This window comes from Hyla sarda, chromosome 2, assembly GCF_029499605.1.
Source record: "Hyla sarda isolate aHylSar1 chromosome 2, aHylSar1.hap1, whole genome shotgun sequence".
NCBI lineage: Eukaryota > Metazoa > Chordata > Amphibia > Anura > Hylidae > Hyla > Hyla sarda.
In genome coordinates, this window is record NC_079190.1 from 72661907 (window position 1) to 72678062 (window position 16156).

Sequence of the window (16156 nt, forward strand, 5' to 3'; positions counted from 1 at the left end):
CGTGGCTCTTGTCCACCGTATAGCTCTCTCCAATTTATGAGAGAGGACGGCATCCAGTTGCAACTTCGTGTCCCGCAGCTCCCTAGCCAGGTACAATGAGGGATTACGCTGATGAGCCAAGGAGAGTCGGCGGTACTTATGTTCTAAAGCAAGTTGATGTCTAGTCCTATCCCTCTTCTGTTTAGAGGCCAAGCAAATAAACCGCCCTCTGATGTATGCCTTGTGTGCGGACCAAACCCAAATCGGGTCAGACTCAGGCGTAGCATTTAAATCAAAGTACAAGCGAATGTCTTCCATAATAGCAGTTCTGAAGGTAGGGTTAGTTAGAAGGGACTCATTGAGCCTCCATCTATACGGGGTGTTAGGTCCGCCCACAAGGTCCAACTCGGCTAGAACCGCATCATGATCAGACCAGGTGGATAAAACATGTCTAGCGTAGAATAGCAGGGGAATGGAGGGGGAATTAACCAGCAACCAATCAATTCTAGAGTAATGACGCTGCGAGGGCGAATAGTAAGTGTAACCCCTCGCAGGGCCATTATGTTCACGCCATGCATCTACCAATTGGTGAGAGACAAAGGCAGAGTGCAGTAACTTTTGTTGTACCCGGGACCTCTGAAGGACTGAGGGTGATGACCTATCCAGGGTTCCGCTGTAAACAATATTAAAATCCCCAGCCCATAACAACAATTCATACTCATACCCCTCCAATCTGCAACACATAGCATGAAAGAATGATAAGGGGTCCACATTCGAGGCATAGGAATTAACCACACACTCTCCACGTCCATAAAGAGATCCTACAAGTATAATAAAATGACCCTCGGTATCCACATGGGTATGAGCAACATCAAACGGCAGGGTATTGCAGAGACATATGAGAACCCCCCTACATTTAGAGTGATAGGAGGAGATATATACTCTAGAATATTGAGGGTGGACCAGGGCAGGGAACGAGGATAGAGTAAAGTGGGATTCTTGAATACAGATAATGTCCGGTCTGTGCTTGCTATAGTCCCAAAAAGCCATCCTCCGTTTCACCGGGGAGTTAAATCCCCGTACATTATGTGACAATATTATACACATGTACCGTCCAGTAATACAGGCTGAGACGCCATCCACCAATCAATATGACCATGCAAGCAAGTAGTGAAGTATGTCCGTATGCTCACCGTAAGGGGTGTGAGTAACAGGAAAAACCAAACATAAAAGAAAAAAAAAAAAAAACTAAGAACCACTATGGAAAGCCAGCACAGAGATTAGTTCGTCTGGCATACTTCCACAACCCATTCAGGGAGACAGGACACATCAGTCCAGACTTACTCAGCCTGCAAAACAGTGGGTGAAGTCCTACAGCAAGAAGATAGTCCATCGTTCCATAGATCAGGTCACTTGGGGCGGCTGCGAAGATCCCTGTGAAGGAGGAGACCCTCTCCCAGCCACCGGGACACGGGACCAGGTACGTGACGGGCGGGGGCCTCATTGCGGGAGGGCTGCTGGGATTTCACATTGAATCTTCTCCTTGGCAAGCACATCTTTAGCCTCAGCAAGTGTACGCACCGTATAAGCGTGGCCATTCATCTGGAAGGATAGGGAGAAGGGGAATCCCCACCTGTACTTAACCCTTTCTCGGAGAAGGGTCAGGGTAATCGGGCGAAACTGGCGTCTGCGTTCAAGGGTCGATGGAGAGAGGTCGACAAACAGTTTCACCTCGGGCGGCATGCCCGGTAAGGCTTTAAGATTACGGGAGGCAAACAGCAGCTGATCACGTACCTCCGAGTAGTGTAATTTGAGGATCACATCGCGAGGCACGTCTGGAGAGCGCGGCTTAGCCAAGGCCCGATGGATCCGGTCCATGCGCAATAACTCCGGTTCCATCTGGGGAAGGAGCCCCTGGAACATGTTATCCACAATGACAGGTAAGTTGGTATCCCCCTCAGGCAGACCTTTAATGCGGATGTTCGCTCTCCTGGACCGGTTCTCAAGGTCCTCAAGCTTGAGTTCCAAGGCCTCATGTCGCGGCGATCAGTTTCGGCTGCGTCCACCAACTCATCCAGTTTGGTTTCATTGTCCGCCACTCTTTGCCCGAGTTCCTGTATCTGGGCTGTAAAGTCAGTCACAGCCTTATGCTGTGAACATCTTCTGAATATTGCGGAAAACTTCACCCGGGGTCATGCTAGCAGGACCCCCCAGGTCTTCCTCGTCCGACGCCATCTCAGAGCGGTGAGGAGAGGCCGCTGCCATTTTGGGCCTAGGGGTGGATTGGAAAAAGTCCGGTATAGATTGCGAGAGGCCTTGCGAAAGCTTCTTGTTTCTCTTCCTACTGGACCTGGACATAGTTATCAAGCCGGTGTAGGGAATTCACCTCTGTTGGAGCCGGTTAGGCGCTGAGATAGGCTTATTAGAGCAAGTCCAGTGCGGAGCTCACATCACCTACATCTGTCCTCGTGAGCCGCGCGCACGCGCCCCCCGCGCCATACATTTTATGGTAAAGTGAGTGATGGCATTACAAAAGACAACTGGTTGCGCAAAAAACAAGCCCTCATACTAGTCTCTGGATGAAAATATAAAAGAGTTATGATTTTTTGAAGGCGAGGAGGAAAAAACGAAAACTTAAAAATAAAACTGTCTGAGTCCTTAAGGCCCAAATGGCCTGAGTCCTTAAGGGGTTAAATTTCAGAGCTCTGGCGCCCTAAGGGACGGAGACGCACGCGCTGAAGCTGAGAGACAGAAGAAGCTGCAGGAGCGGAGCGTGGTGAGAGACGGGCCGGGATTCGCATGCAGACGCGTCCCACGATGCAAATCCCGGCCCCGGACGGTGCTTGCGGCTGGAGCGCAGTGTGTAACATAAAGCCAATGATAAATTTTCCCCAATGTTTGTGTGTGTATGTTCCAACATCACTTCTAAACCGCCACTACATCATGTCCACTGCGCGCAATGCGCGCCAGTCTGCGCCCAGCCGGAATGCAGAGTGGCACGCATGTGGTCCCATCCACTGGGACGTGAGCGCATGCGCCGCGAACCCACCACCGTGAGAGCCGGCACCCCAATGGAGCGCAGGCTGACACGCATGATGGAAAGCAGTGCATGCGCCCCACATTACTTTGGCACACAGAGCATGTAGTATATAACAATGCACAAATCACCAAAGGACCTGCCGGCAGAGTAAGCGATTGGATGACCCCTGTATAATGTTCTATTGTATGTATTTCATTATACCAAATCTTATCTTATCCTTGGGACACGATGACAGACAGAACCTATTCTTAATTGACTCTATTTCTATTGTTTTATATAATTCTATATTATAATATTTTTTTATTTTTTTATGTTTTATATACTAATTCTATTTTTATGTATATTTTGCATATGTTTTTATAATATTTTGAATTTATATTTTTATATTAGTTTTATTATTCTTTTATGTTTTTATATTTTTATAATTTTTTATTTTTTTTATTGCATTTTTATATTGTTGTTATTTTTTATATATTTTTTTATTGTTATTTTTTTATATTAGTGTGTCTTAGTTTTTTATTTGTTGTTGTTTTTTGTATATATTTTTATATCAATTTTTATTTTATTATGCTATTTATTGGTTTTTTTGGAATTTTTTTAGTTTTTTTGCTAATTATTTAGAGTTAGTTTTCTTATTATGGTGTGGACCTACTTCTACTAACTGTATTTCAGTATGGCCCCGTCTGCCATCAGATCCCAAGGATCACAAGCCCATATATTCCTAGAGGTCAGAAAAGAATATACATACTCCTAAATCATTCAACCGGCAGGTCCCTATATAATTAAATCCCTGCCCAAAAGGAAGTCAAGTCTTCAGGTTGTCCAGTGTCATGGAATAAACTAATCCACAACCTGGACAAGGCCATAAATATATGCAACCACATGATTCCAAAGCAGAACTTTGATGACACAACACCCTTGAGGAAGTTGCCATTTAGGCGACGGAACGCGTGGGGTAGTTTGTGACCTCGTCCTCTGTCTTTGTGGATTTCATACTGCCTCACTCCGGTCTGGTACGCTTGCTTCGTGTCCATACTGCGCAAGTATTGAGATTATAGTGTTCTTAATTAACACAAATTACACTTTCATTGTGCATTTTTTATCATTTATTGAGCAAGTGGGCTGGCAGGCTCCAGTACTGTGGAGGCTATTTTACATTGTATCATTGTGTATTGAGGACGGGTGTCTTTAGGTGAGGGGGTTCATGGCCCTTCTCCTAGGTTGTGCACTGGCTCTTTTGAGTCAGTTTTTAGATGTTTTTAAACCCTTTTTGTACTGAGTAATGTGTATGCAATACATTGTTCTGCTGTTTAATATTTTTTGAGCATAATGAAATTCTTTGAATATGATTTTTTGGTGTGCTACTAATTGCAGTGAATTTCTTTTCCTTCCTCTTTTACATGAACATGAAACTTGGCACACATGTTACTTATATGTCAACAACAAACATAGGATAGGTAATTTAACCCTTACCCACCCCTATTTGTAAGGGTCTGGGTTTTTGTTTAAAATCCCATAAAAGTCTATGGGAAATATATATAACTTCCCTACGGCTGGAGATCTTTTGCTAATACTTGGTCACATGTTACTTATATGTCAAATAAAAATATACAATAGTTAAATTAACCCTAACTTACCCCCTTATGTGAAGGATGGGGTTTTTGTTTCAAGTCCAATGCAAGTATATAGGACTTCTCCTCAAGCTTCGCTCTGCTTCTCTTGGTGAATGCATCAGTCCGGCTGGCAAGCCACACCTCCCTGCATTCCATGCCCCATCTTGCAAAGACATGCCCACCATTTAAGCCACACCCCTTTTATTTTCGGTTTACAATATCTTCATCACAACTCAGCCCCACCTGAGGATGGGATATGAGGATTTGAAATGGGGATTAGATATGAGAACAGGATATGGGGATGGGATATGAGGTCGGTATATGAGGACAGGGTATGAGGACAGGATATGAAGATGGGATATGGGGACAGGATATGGGGATGGGATATGAGGTCAGGATATGAGGACGGGATATGAGGTGGAGATATTACGACAGTAAACAAGGTCAGAAAATGAGGAGGGGATTTGGGGTCAGCACATGAGGAGGGGACATGGGGTCGGGATGTGAGGAGGGGATATGGGGGTCAGGATTTGAGTACAGCATATGAGGACAAAAGCCACCTCCGTTGTTGCTTTTCCTCCCCCACAAAGATTGGTAGGAAAAACCGCTGGGTGCTCAGCTAGTATTTCTATAACCAAGAGAAGGGAGAAGGAGACTAGAGGGCTGTATGGCCTCTGTTTCATTGTTTTGGAAAGAACAATGATGTAGATATTGTAGTATATACATTCTTTAAACACCTAGGGGACCTGAGATGTCTCACTGCTATGTTTATGCTCTTCTTGCAGGATGGCACCAGTGACTGTGGACTTATGGTGGACTTGGGTTTGTGTTGTGGGGGATGGGGGTGGCTGTTGTTTTTGGGGAGGAGGAGTGGGTTGGGTTGCAGGGTTTCTGTTTTTTCTGTATGAAACTGTTAAAAATTCAATAAAAAAAATATCTGATTTAAATAAAAAACACCTGGGGGAATTTACTAAGACTGGCAAATATTTAGAGACCATCTGAGTTTAGGCACAAATTTAAGATTCAATGTATATGTTAAAACATCCTATTTGTCATGAACTTAAATGAAGGTGGAAATGGCTTTCAACAGCACGACAGGACAACTGTAATTGTCAAGTGTTTTGTGTCTAATTTTCTGCTTTGGGCTCGTACACACTAGCATAAAACAGATGAATTTTTGCAAAAGACCATACATCTCTAGAAATTGATTTTAAAACACGTCTCACCATTATTCTGCTGATTCTTTACTGTGTTCTTCCTGTAACATAACACAAAATTATTGTAACTAACTTTAAGATTTTAAATTCAAAGAGAACTACAAGTGTCATATGCAGAGTTTAACCTGCTGCCTTTCCCCTGCCTTAAACATAAAATGCTATATATTATATAATAACACTAAGGTTATGTTCACACGTCGGAATTTCCGTGCGGAATTGTGTTTTAAATTCTTCACAGAATTCAACGGGATTTTGCTGCGCTATGCACACGGCAGAATTTTCATCACGGAAATTCCATTTTCCGTGTCTGCAGAACATATGATCATGTCCATTCTTTATGCAGACTTCGCAAGGAATGGATAGCCATCTATGAGAGGACCTCATTCCCATGCGGTCCAAATGCCGGTGTCCGCAGTCTCCAGAATGTCTGCACAGAGATTTTCAATGTGGACATTCTGAAATGTGAACATAGCCTAAGTCATCTTAGTCTTAGAGTCCAGCTTGGGAAATGTAGGTCTCTAATGCGATGTGAATAGAAGCATGAACTTAATATTAACTCCTGCTCTTGGACGTATACATATGCCCTACCTGCAGATGCATTCCCGCAATAGGACGTATACATAGGATTGATCTCCTGCGCCCTGGAATGCAGCACAGAAGATCGGGGGTGAGACCTGGCCGCAGTTGCCAAGAACAAGATGGCGCTGGTCTCGGCAACATTAGCCCATAGATGCCATGGTTAGTACTGACCACGGTTTCTATGCGATTGACAGTGTGAGGGGGCTCCCCCTGTGCCTCTTTGGTGACCCAGCAATGCGATTGTGGGGTTCCAATGGATGCCATGGCAAGTACAGAAGCCTGTGAGGTCCAGCCACACAGAGAGTTGTGCTATGTTGCAACACACATGTACTGCAGCATAGTATAACAGGTAAAAGGTAATACTTATAATAAGAAGTAATAAATAAATAATAAATGAAGTGTAAAAAATTAAATAAACGCCTCTTTCCCAATAAAGTCATGTTTTATCACACAAAAAAAAAACAGAAAAACAAAACATAACAAAAAAAATAAATATATATATATATATATATATATATATATATATATATATACGATATTGCCATGTTCGTAATGACTTAAAATGATAAAGTTATTTATTCCGCATGGTGAATGCCGTAAAAGAAAGGAAACAACAAAAAAGCGCAAGAGTCACTAATTTTGGTCCTAAACAGAATAAAAAATGATCAAAAGGTAGCAGAAGTACAGCTCGTCCTGCAAAAAATAAGCCCTTACATAATGGCGTCAGAAGAAAAATAAAAAAGTTATGGTTGTCAGAACATGGCAACAAAAAAAGAGATAAGGATTTTGTTGTGAAAAGGAAAAAGAACATTAAACGCTACATAAACCATTATCATACCTATGGAAAGGAAGGATTGTCCGGCACCAGGTATGCTCTAAAAGATTGCTTTTATTCATGCCATAGCAAGGAAACAGACATCACAGGACTGTGGTAATCTGACGCGTTTCCCTCTCTCTTGAGCTTAAACGTAGACTAAATTCAACAGACAAACATGCAAATTTAAAATAGAATTATAGGGGCTATACAGAGGACTGTCTTAATAAGGCTCAGGAAAGAGTAGAAGGCATTAATAGAGAGCAATTGATTAAATATACTGGGAAAAGAAAAAGGGCAAATAGTTCACAAAATGCCAAAAATAAACAAAAAAGAGCAGTTTTTGTCACCACATATAGTGCGCAATTTGCCCAAATTAAAAATATAATCAATAAGTATACACCAGTTCTAGAGGGAGACCCAATACTGAGGGAGGTGGTTAAAGAGGGTATCATGGCAGTCTCCAGAAAAGCACCCTCATTGGGCTCCTCCCTATCACCAAGTCTATTCAATTCTAAAAAAGGAGAATACAAGACAAAGGATAAAATTAAACAGGGTAATTGGTTGGATATTGTAGGGAATTGGGGTTGTGGTCACAACCGATGTATTACATGCAAATATATGCACCATTCTAAAGAAATAATGTCTTGTGTAACTAAAAAATCATACCAACTACGTGAATACATTAACTGCAATACTACTATTTTAGTTTATGTGGCCACATGCACCAAGTGTAACATGCAATATGTAGGGTGCACTACCAATACCCTTAAAACAAGAATCAGGAGACATATCTCCGACAGTAGGAGTGAAGGAGTAGGCATTTCCATGTTATCACGCCATTTTCGAGATGTGCACGCGGGGGAGTTGGATTCCCTGCGGGTCTCTGGTATAGAAAGAGTTAAGATAGGTATTAGAGGAGGAGATGCGAGAAAACGCCTCTTCAATAGAGAGACATATTGGATATTTCTTTTGGATACCAGATACCCGCGGGGAATGAATAAACGCTTAGATTTAATCATGACCTGTACATAGGAATATAGTCTAGCGTTTTATGCCTCCCCGGATGCCCTTAGCGTCGTAGCCCCCTATTATGTATTATTTATATACTTTTGGGTAGACCAATAATTTTTCTTGGTGCGAGTGTTAGGAGGGTGATTCCGCATAGTGTGTTTTGATACCTATTAGAGTGCGGTTACTGAAAATTATAGTATTAATACGTAATGGATATATATGTAAACCAAAAAAGAGCAAATTGTGCAGTGTTTCAATTTTTAGTTATGTATATCTATTGATTTATGGCATATATATCATCTTTTAGTATATGTATACATGCACGTAGGTCCCAGAGCTATACATATAAAGAGGCTGCTTATCCTTTTCCATTATTTACCCGTGCATGTGTGATATTGACATGCCGTAATCCATTTTATGAATGCAATTTTAATATGTATATCCATGTATGCAGATCTCTGAGTTATTTAGTCAATGAGGTGGATTATTACATTCTACTATTGACCTATACATGCACGATATTAACATACCGCAACCTATTATGTGCATACCTGTCTATTTTTGCACATAATATTTGGAGCATATTCGCACTCATAGGATAAACACACAGCAAATAACGCACTAGTGGTAGGATCCAACCCATTCTGTAATACTAACAGATGATATCCATGCCGGGTTTTTACAATTGCTACCTATGTCAGGTATTTTATCATGTGACCATCGAGTCTCTATTTTAAATTTGCATGTTTGTCTGTTGAATTTAGTCTACGTTTAAGCTCAAGAGAGAGCGAAACGCGTCAGATTACCACAGTTCTGTGATGTCTGTTTCCTTGCTATGGCATGAATAAAAGCAATCTTTTAGAGCATACCTGGTGCCGGACAATCCTTCCTTTCCATACGCTGTTGAAGAAGGGGCGGGACCGGCGGGTCCGTGACAGCACAGGTGTGTCGGAGATTTGGCTCCGGAGGTGAGCGGACACCACTGCATTTGGACATTTACTGTTTCCCGATCGTCCTGCTCCCATAGCTGTGGAGGAGCTACACACCTACGCCAAGCACTAATCATGGAAACACTCTCCACAGGAGGGGGAGAGCTACTAAGTCAAGCGGCACTGGGAGACCGACAAGTATTGGGTCCAGACCGAGCAACAAAAGCACGCTCGGTGTTCCAAGATTTTGCTGCACCTGCTATGAATGTAGCCCCCCCAGACATGCTGACTTTAACCCGGTAGATGGAGGACCTCATGATAAAAGAAATGAGAACATGGTGGGATCACCAAACCTTAACCACGTACCTAGAAAAAAGCTTGGTCCCACGTGGCTTAAGACTGAAAAAAAGACCAGTCAAGAACTATTCCCAAAAATGTATTAACAAATGGGATTTGGCTCTCCTGGATTGCTCTGCGAAACTGATATCCTATATCATTGAAGAAGAGGAATCAGAGCTGCAAACTATGCAAAAGGAGCTAGACACACTAAAAGAATCACTGTTGCCATATAAGAATCATGAAGAGTTTGCCAAGTTGGAACAAAGTATCCTCAAGAAATTGGATCTAGTGGAAAGTAATATTATGGAGATCAAAAAAAACGAAATTCCGCAGAGATACGGAGGATTACAATAATGATCAAGTTTTTTCTTGGCACCTTCATAGAGAGGCGCAAGGTGACACCCCGAAATCCATCTTGCGCACTCCTCGCTCCAAATCTAGGCGCAGACGCAGACCAAGCTCAAGATCCCCCAGAAGAGTGAGCTTTTCTGAAACAGGAGGCCCACAAGAGGTGGGATTTTCAGCAATGAATACTGACACCAATGTGAATAGAAACATGGAGCAAAGTGCGGCTCCAAAAAACCGATGGGGCCAAAAAGGAGACGAAAAACCAGGAGGGCCGGCCGCCGACATCGGAGGCAAGAGATACGCCTTGAGGTCACTCCTCACTCCGAGGTGAGCACAGTTATAAATTTATCTGCGTGTACCCTCACTACTCCCCAAATTACCCTGCTGAGCAAAGGACTGAACTTTGTACCTACTTGCACATTTAATTTATTTAACACCTTGTTGGATGTCAATAGACTAGCACGAGGATTAACATTACAGAGACACTTCTTTTCATTAGAAGACGATAATCAGCTAGCAAGTTTGGAAGTGGCACCCTCACCATTACAACAGGTGGACTTGTGTATGAGTATGGACTTTAAAGATCAGATGAATATGGTACATTTGCGCAGTTTACAATGTGAAAATTATGTGGTTAACGACGCATTGGATGTTCCGTTCCACTCCACCAACCCTGGGTTCTATCCTGTGGCCTCCCGATCGGAGGCCCTGGATAGATTCCAGGAGTTGGTGGAGAGGGACCTTGTGCACTTGCATGAAAAAATAGTGTCAAAACATACACCTGATAATTTGAATAAAGGAGAAAGGATGGCACTAAAACAATTGAGCGAGAATAACTATATTGTCACACGTAATGCAGACAAGGGGGGTAATGTGATAGTGCTTGATTCTGATCTGTATAAACAGTTAAACATAGAGCTCCTTTCAGACGGTGACATCTATAGGAAACTCAGTAGCGATCCAACAAAAACAATTCAAACTAAGCTAAAAAGAGTTTTGGAAGAGGGTGTTGCCATGGGTGTTCTCAGTAGTAAGTTGGCAGAATATCTACATGTAGAGGCCCCAGTAGTCCCTGTGTTTCACTCACTCCCCAAGGTGCATAAAGGGGTATTTCCACCTCCCCTTAGACCGATCGTGGCAGGCATAGGATCGGTCACTGAGCGCCTTGGGGAGTGGGTGGACCACTATTTGCAACCCCTCACTAAAGTCACGCCCACTTTTTTACAGGATACCAAACATGTCATTAATATTCTAGATCAGAAAGAGTGGAGTGAACATATGTCTTGGGCCACCTGCGATGTAGTGGGATTATATCCATCCATCCCATGGGATGCGGGTCTTACTGCCCTGGCATGTCATTTGGATCAATATAGCAGTTACTCCCCGGGTCTGAAGGAATTTATCGTCATGGTTACAGAATTTTTATTGCAGCACAATTATTTCATGTTTGATGGCGATTTCTTCCTTCAGACCCGGGGAGCGTCCATGGGTGCCAAATATTCACCCTCCTTCGCAAACATTTCCATGTTTTATTGGGAGCAGCAATTTTTGTTTACACCCAGTAACCCTTTTTTCGAGAACATCTGCTGGATAGGGCGCTACATAGATGACTTATTGATTATTTGGGGGAGTACAGAATGTCGTTTTTTTGAGTTCGTTTCCTATATTAATAATAATCATTTAAATCTTAAATTTACAGCTCAGTTTAGTAGCACCTCAGTCAATTTTTTGGACATCTCCCTATCCAGCAGAGAGTCTAAGATTGTTGTCGTCCCCTACAGAAAGGAGACGGCGACAAATTCAGTCCTTATGGCATCCTCCTGCCATCCAAAGCATGTGGTCCAGAATATCCCCTTTGGGGAGATGTGCAGAACCAAGAGGAACTGCTCTGATCCTGTACAATGGGAAATAGAGATAGGAGAGCTTAAAAGCAGATTTGCCAGAAGGGGCTATACAGAGGACTGTCTTAATAAGGCTCAGGAAAGAGTAGAAGGCATTAATAGAGAGCAATTGATTAAATATACTGGGAAAAGAAAAAGGGCAAATAGTTCACAAAATGCCAAAAATAAACAAAAAAGAGCAGTTTTTGTCACCACATATAGTGCGCAATTTGCCCAAATTAAAAATATAATCAATAAGTATACACCAGTTCTAGAGGGAGACCCAATACTGAGGGAGGTGGTTAAAGAGGGTATCATGGCGGTCTCCAGAAAAGCACCCTCATTGGGATCCTCCCTATCACCAAGTCTATTCAATTCTAAAAAAGGAGAATACAAGACAAAGGATAAAATTAAACAGGGTAATTGGTTGGATATTGTAGGGAATTGGGGTTGTGGTCACAACCGATGTATTACATGCAAATATATGCACCATTCTAAAGAAATAATGTCTTGTGTAACTAAAAAATCATACCAACTACGTGAATACATTAACTGCAATACTACTATGTTAGTTTATGTGGCCACATGCACCAAGTGTAACATGCAATATGTAGGGTGCACTACCAATACCCTTAAAACAAGAATCAGGAGACATATCTCCGACAGTAGGAGTGAAGGAGTAGGCATTTCTATGTTATCACGCCATTTTCGAGATGTGCACGCGGGGGAGTTGGATTCCCTGCGGGTCTCTGGTATAGAAAGAGTTAAGATAGGTATTAGAGGAGGAGATGTGAGAAAACGCCTCTTCAATAGAGAGACATATTGGATATTTCTTTTGGATACCAGATACCCGCGGGGAATGAATAAACGCTTAGATTTAATCATGACCTGTACATAGGAATATAGTCTAGCGTTTTATGCCTCCCCGGATGCCCTTAGCGTCGTAGCCCCCTATTATGTATTATTTATATACTTTTGGGTAGACCAATAATTTTTCTTGGTGCGAGTGTTAGGAGGGTGATTCCGCATAGTGTGTTTTGATACCTATTAGAGTGCGGTTACTGAAAATTATAGTATTAATACGTAATGGATATATACGTAAACCAAAAAAGAGCAAATTGTGCAGTGTTTCAATTTTTAGTTATGTATATCTATTGATTTATGGCATATATATCATCTTTTAGTATATGTATACATGCACGTAGGTCCCAGAGCTATACATATAAAGAGGCTGCTTATCCTTTTCCATTATTTACCCGTGCATGTGTGATATTGACATGCCGTAATCCATTTTATGCATGCAATTTTAATATGTATATCCATGTATGCAGATCTCTGAGCTATTTAGTCAATGAGGTGGATTATTACATTCTACTATTGACCTATACATGCACGATATTAACATACCGCAACCTATTATGTGCATACCTGTCTATTTTTGCACATAATATTTGGAGCATATTCACACTCATAGGATAAACACACAGCAAATAACGCACTAGTGGTAGGATCCAACCCATTCTGTAATACTGACAGATGATATCCATGCCGGGTTTTTACAATTGCTACCTATGTCAGGTATTTTATCATGTGACCATCGAGTCTCTATTTTAAATTTGCATGTTTGTCTGTTGAATTTAGTCTACGTTTAAGCTCAAGAGAGAGCGAAACGCGTCAGATTACCACAGTCCTGTGATGTCTGTTTCCTTGCTATGACATGAATAAAAGCAATCTTTTAGAGCATACCTGGTGCCGGACAATCCTTCCTTTCCATACGCTGTTGAAGCCGGGGCGGGACCGGCGGGTCCGTGACAGCACAGGTGTGTCGGAGATTTGGCTCCGGAGGTGAGCGGACACCACTGCATTTGGACATTATCATACCTATCCACAGAATACAGATAACATAATTTTTACCGTACAGTCAATGTAATAAAATAAAATAATTTTTTTTTATTAAGTCACAAATTTTCAATCTTTCACAATATTTTGGATTTTTTTTTTTCAAAAAAAAATGCTTGATGTATCAACAAGAATTTGCCACGAATATAAAGCACAATATGACACGAAAAAACTATCTCAAAAATAATTTTGCTTAGTAATAACATGTCAGAGGTATTACCATTTAAAAATACACATGCCAGATTTGAAAAATGGGGCCCCATACAGGAGATCGTGGGGGGGGTCCCAGTGGTTGGACCACCCGCGATCTATCATTTATACCCTATCCTTCTGAAAGGGGAAAAGTTATATACCACTACAGTTTTCCTTAAGGGGTTATTAATAATAACGGTAACATTACAAATTTACCTTATTTTACCATCCATACTCTGCAACCATTTTTCCTTTCTGCTTGTCTATCAAAGAAAAAAAACTTTGAATACATTCACAAATAAAAACAACAGTCACAAAACCATCCAATCCAAATAGTTCATATGGAATGTTGGTATCATATTTAACGTTACATCAGACTGTAATTTAAAAATTTCTTTTGGAGTAGGGTCACACATAATGGAACCGCAACGTTTTTTTACAGGCAGGGGGCGCACTTTAAAAGGGTACTCTGCTGCTCAGTGTGACAGAGTGTGACGTCATGAGAGGGTGGGTCTATGACGTCACGAGCTCCTGGCGTCGGCTCCAGTGTTCGAAACAGTTTGTTCCAAACGCTGATCAGTGGAGTACCCCTTTAAGGTAGGACATTGGCGGATCCGCAGCATAAAATACGCTGCAGGGTCTGGAATATACAGTCAAACACTTGAGATTGAGCAATATGGTGCCTACATGGCACAATGGGCAAATTCAGGGCATGGGCTGCTTGCCCTGCTACAAGCTGCAGCCGAATACTCTTGGCCAATTTACATGGAATGTTCCAGTAATGGGCTCTCCTGAACACTGCTATCTATAGAAGGCCAGGCCTCTGGCACACCTAAGCCCAAATGTGACAAAGAGGCATTTAAAGAGGTTGTCCAGTATTTAAAAAACTGCTGATTTTACCATACCTGTCCTCAGGGTGTGTGTGCTATTGCAGCTCAGTTCCATTAAAGTGAATGAAACCAACTTGTAATACAACACACAACCTAAGGACAAGTGTGGTACTGTTTTTTGGAAGAAAATAAAATGTTTTTATTGCTGAATAATTTCTTTAAAGACTGCTATTAGGGCCCCTTTCTCCCACCAGTCCATGGATTGGGGAAATACTGTGACAGAATGGGATCATATGGTGGGGGTTAAAACTCCTCCCCCTATATATTAATACCCGTGTGGCTGTAGGTTAGTGACAATAGACTTTTGGTGCAGACCAGGCTGATAGATACTATTGATGGAAACCCCATAATTGCTAGAATGGGGATCATGTTTCATCCCATTTGAATGGTGCAGTGGTTAAACATATGTGCTGTCACTCTACTCAAACTCTATGGCACTGCCGAAGATAGCCAAGTACAGAATGTATAGCAGAATCTATAGCAATAGAATGAAGTGGCCGTGCGTGTGCTCAACCGCCGCTAAATTTGAACAGGAGACCCCCATTCTAGCAATAAGTGGAGGTGCCAGTGGACAGACCCCCACCAATCTAGCATTTATCACCTATACGATGCAAAATCGATAAATTGTTTCCACTGGAATACCCCTCAAAAGTTACAAGTGTTCTCCCTAATCAACTAGACGTAAATATGTTAGGTCCCACGTCAGACCACGCTTAAGCGTAATTCCACCCAGCATTCGAATATGTCAAAAGAACAGAAAAAGTATAAGTGTTCAGGGTAGTGCATAAAAATTAACTTTTATTTGGGTCATTTAAAAGTCACCCAAAAAAAAACCGTGTTTGATTCCAACACCATTAAAAAATAGAATAGATGTAGACCATCAGGAGCAGTAACCTTCCAGGATAGGAGGAGACGCTCAAACTGTGCCACAGCTACTTAGTAACTATAAGTTACCAAAGTTAGCAGCATATCATACCACTATTATAGGTGGTATAATATAATAGTGGTATGATATGCTGCTAACTTTGGTAACTTATAGTTACTAAGTAGCTGTGGCACAGTTTGAGCGTCTCCTCCTATCCTGGAAGGTTACTGCTCCTGATGGTCTACATCTATTCTATTTTTTAATGGTGTTGGAATCAAACACGGTTTTTTTTTGGGTGACTTTTAAATGACCCAAATAAAAGTTAATTTTTATGCACTACCCTGAACACTTATACTTTTTCTGTTCTTTTGACATAAGTGTTCTCCCTAAGCAGACGGAGCAGAGCGATGGCGCGAGCCGTGCCCAGGTTGTCAATCATGTGGAGAGGGAGTGATTACAGCTGGAGAAGACGGGACTAGGTAAGTATAGCTCAACACCGAGCGGAATATTTATGGGGCTAGTGGGGGAGACTTTGTAACTTCATATCCTCATCATCCC

The 16156-nt window shown here is 41.9% G+C and overlaps 1 protein-coding gene across 1 annotated transcript in view; it reads right to left on the reverse strand.

Moving 5' to 3' along the window:
• The window catches only part of SETDB2 (SET domain bifurcated histone lysine methyltransferase 2), a 228918-nt gene that overhangs the window by 133948 nt on the left and 78814 nt on the right, over positions 1-16156 (reverse strand). Inside the window, exons 19-21 of the mRNA XM_056560069.1 lie at positions 14060-14106; positions 13499-13633; positions 5859-5890 (exon numbers count right to left, since the gene is read on the reverse strand). Coding sequence (XP_056416044.1) covers positions 5859-5890; positions 13499-13633; positions 14060-14106 — 214 coding nt within the window. The remainder of the gene's footprint in view (positions 1-5858; positions 5891-13498; positions 13634-14059; positions 14107-16156) is intronic.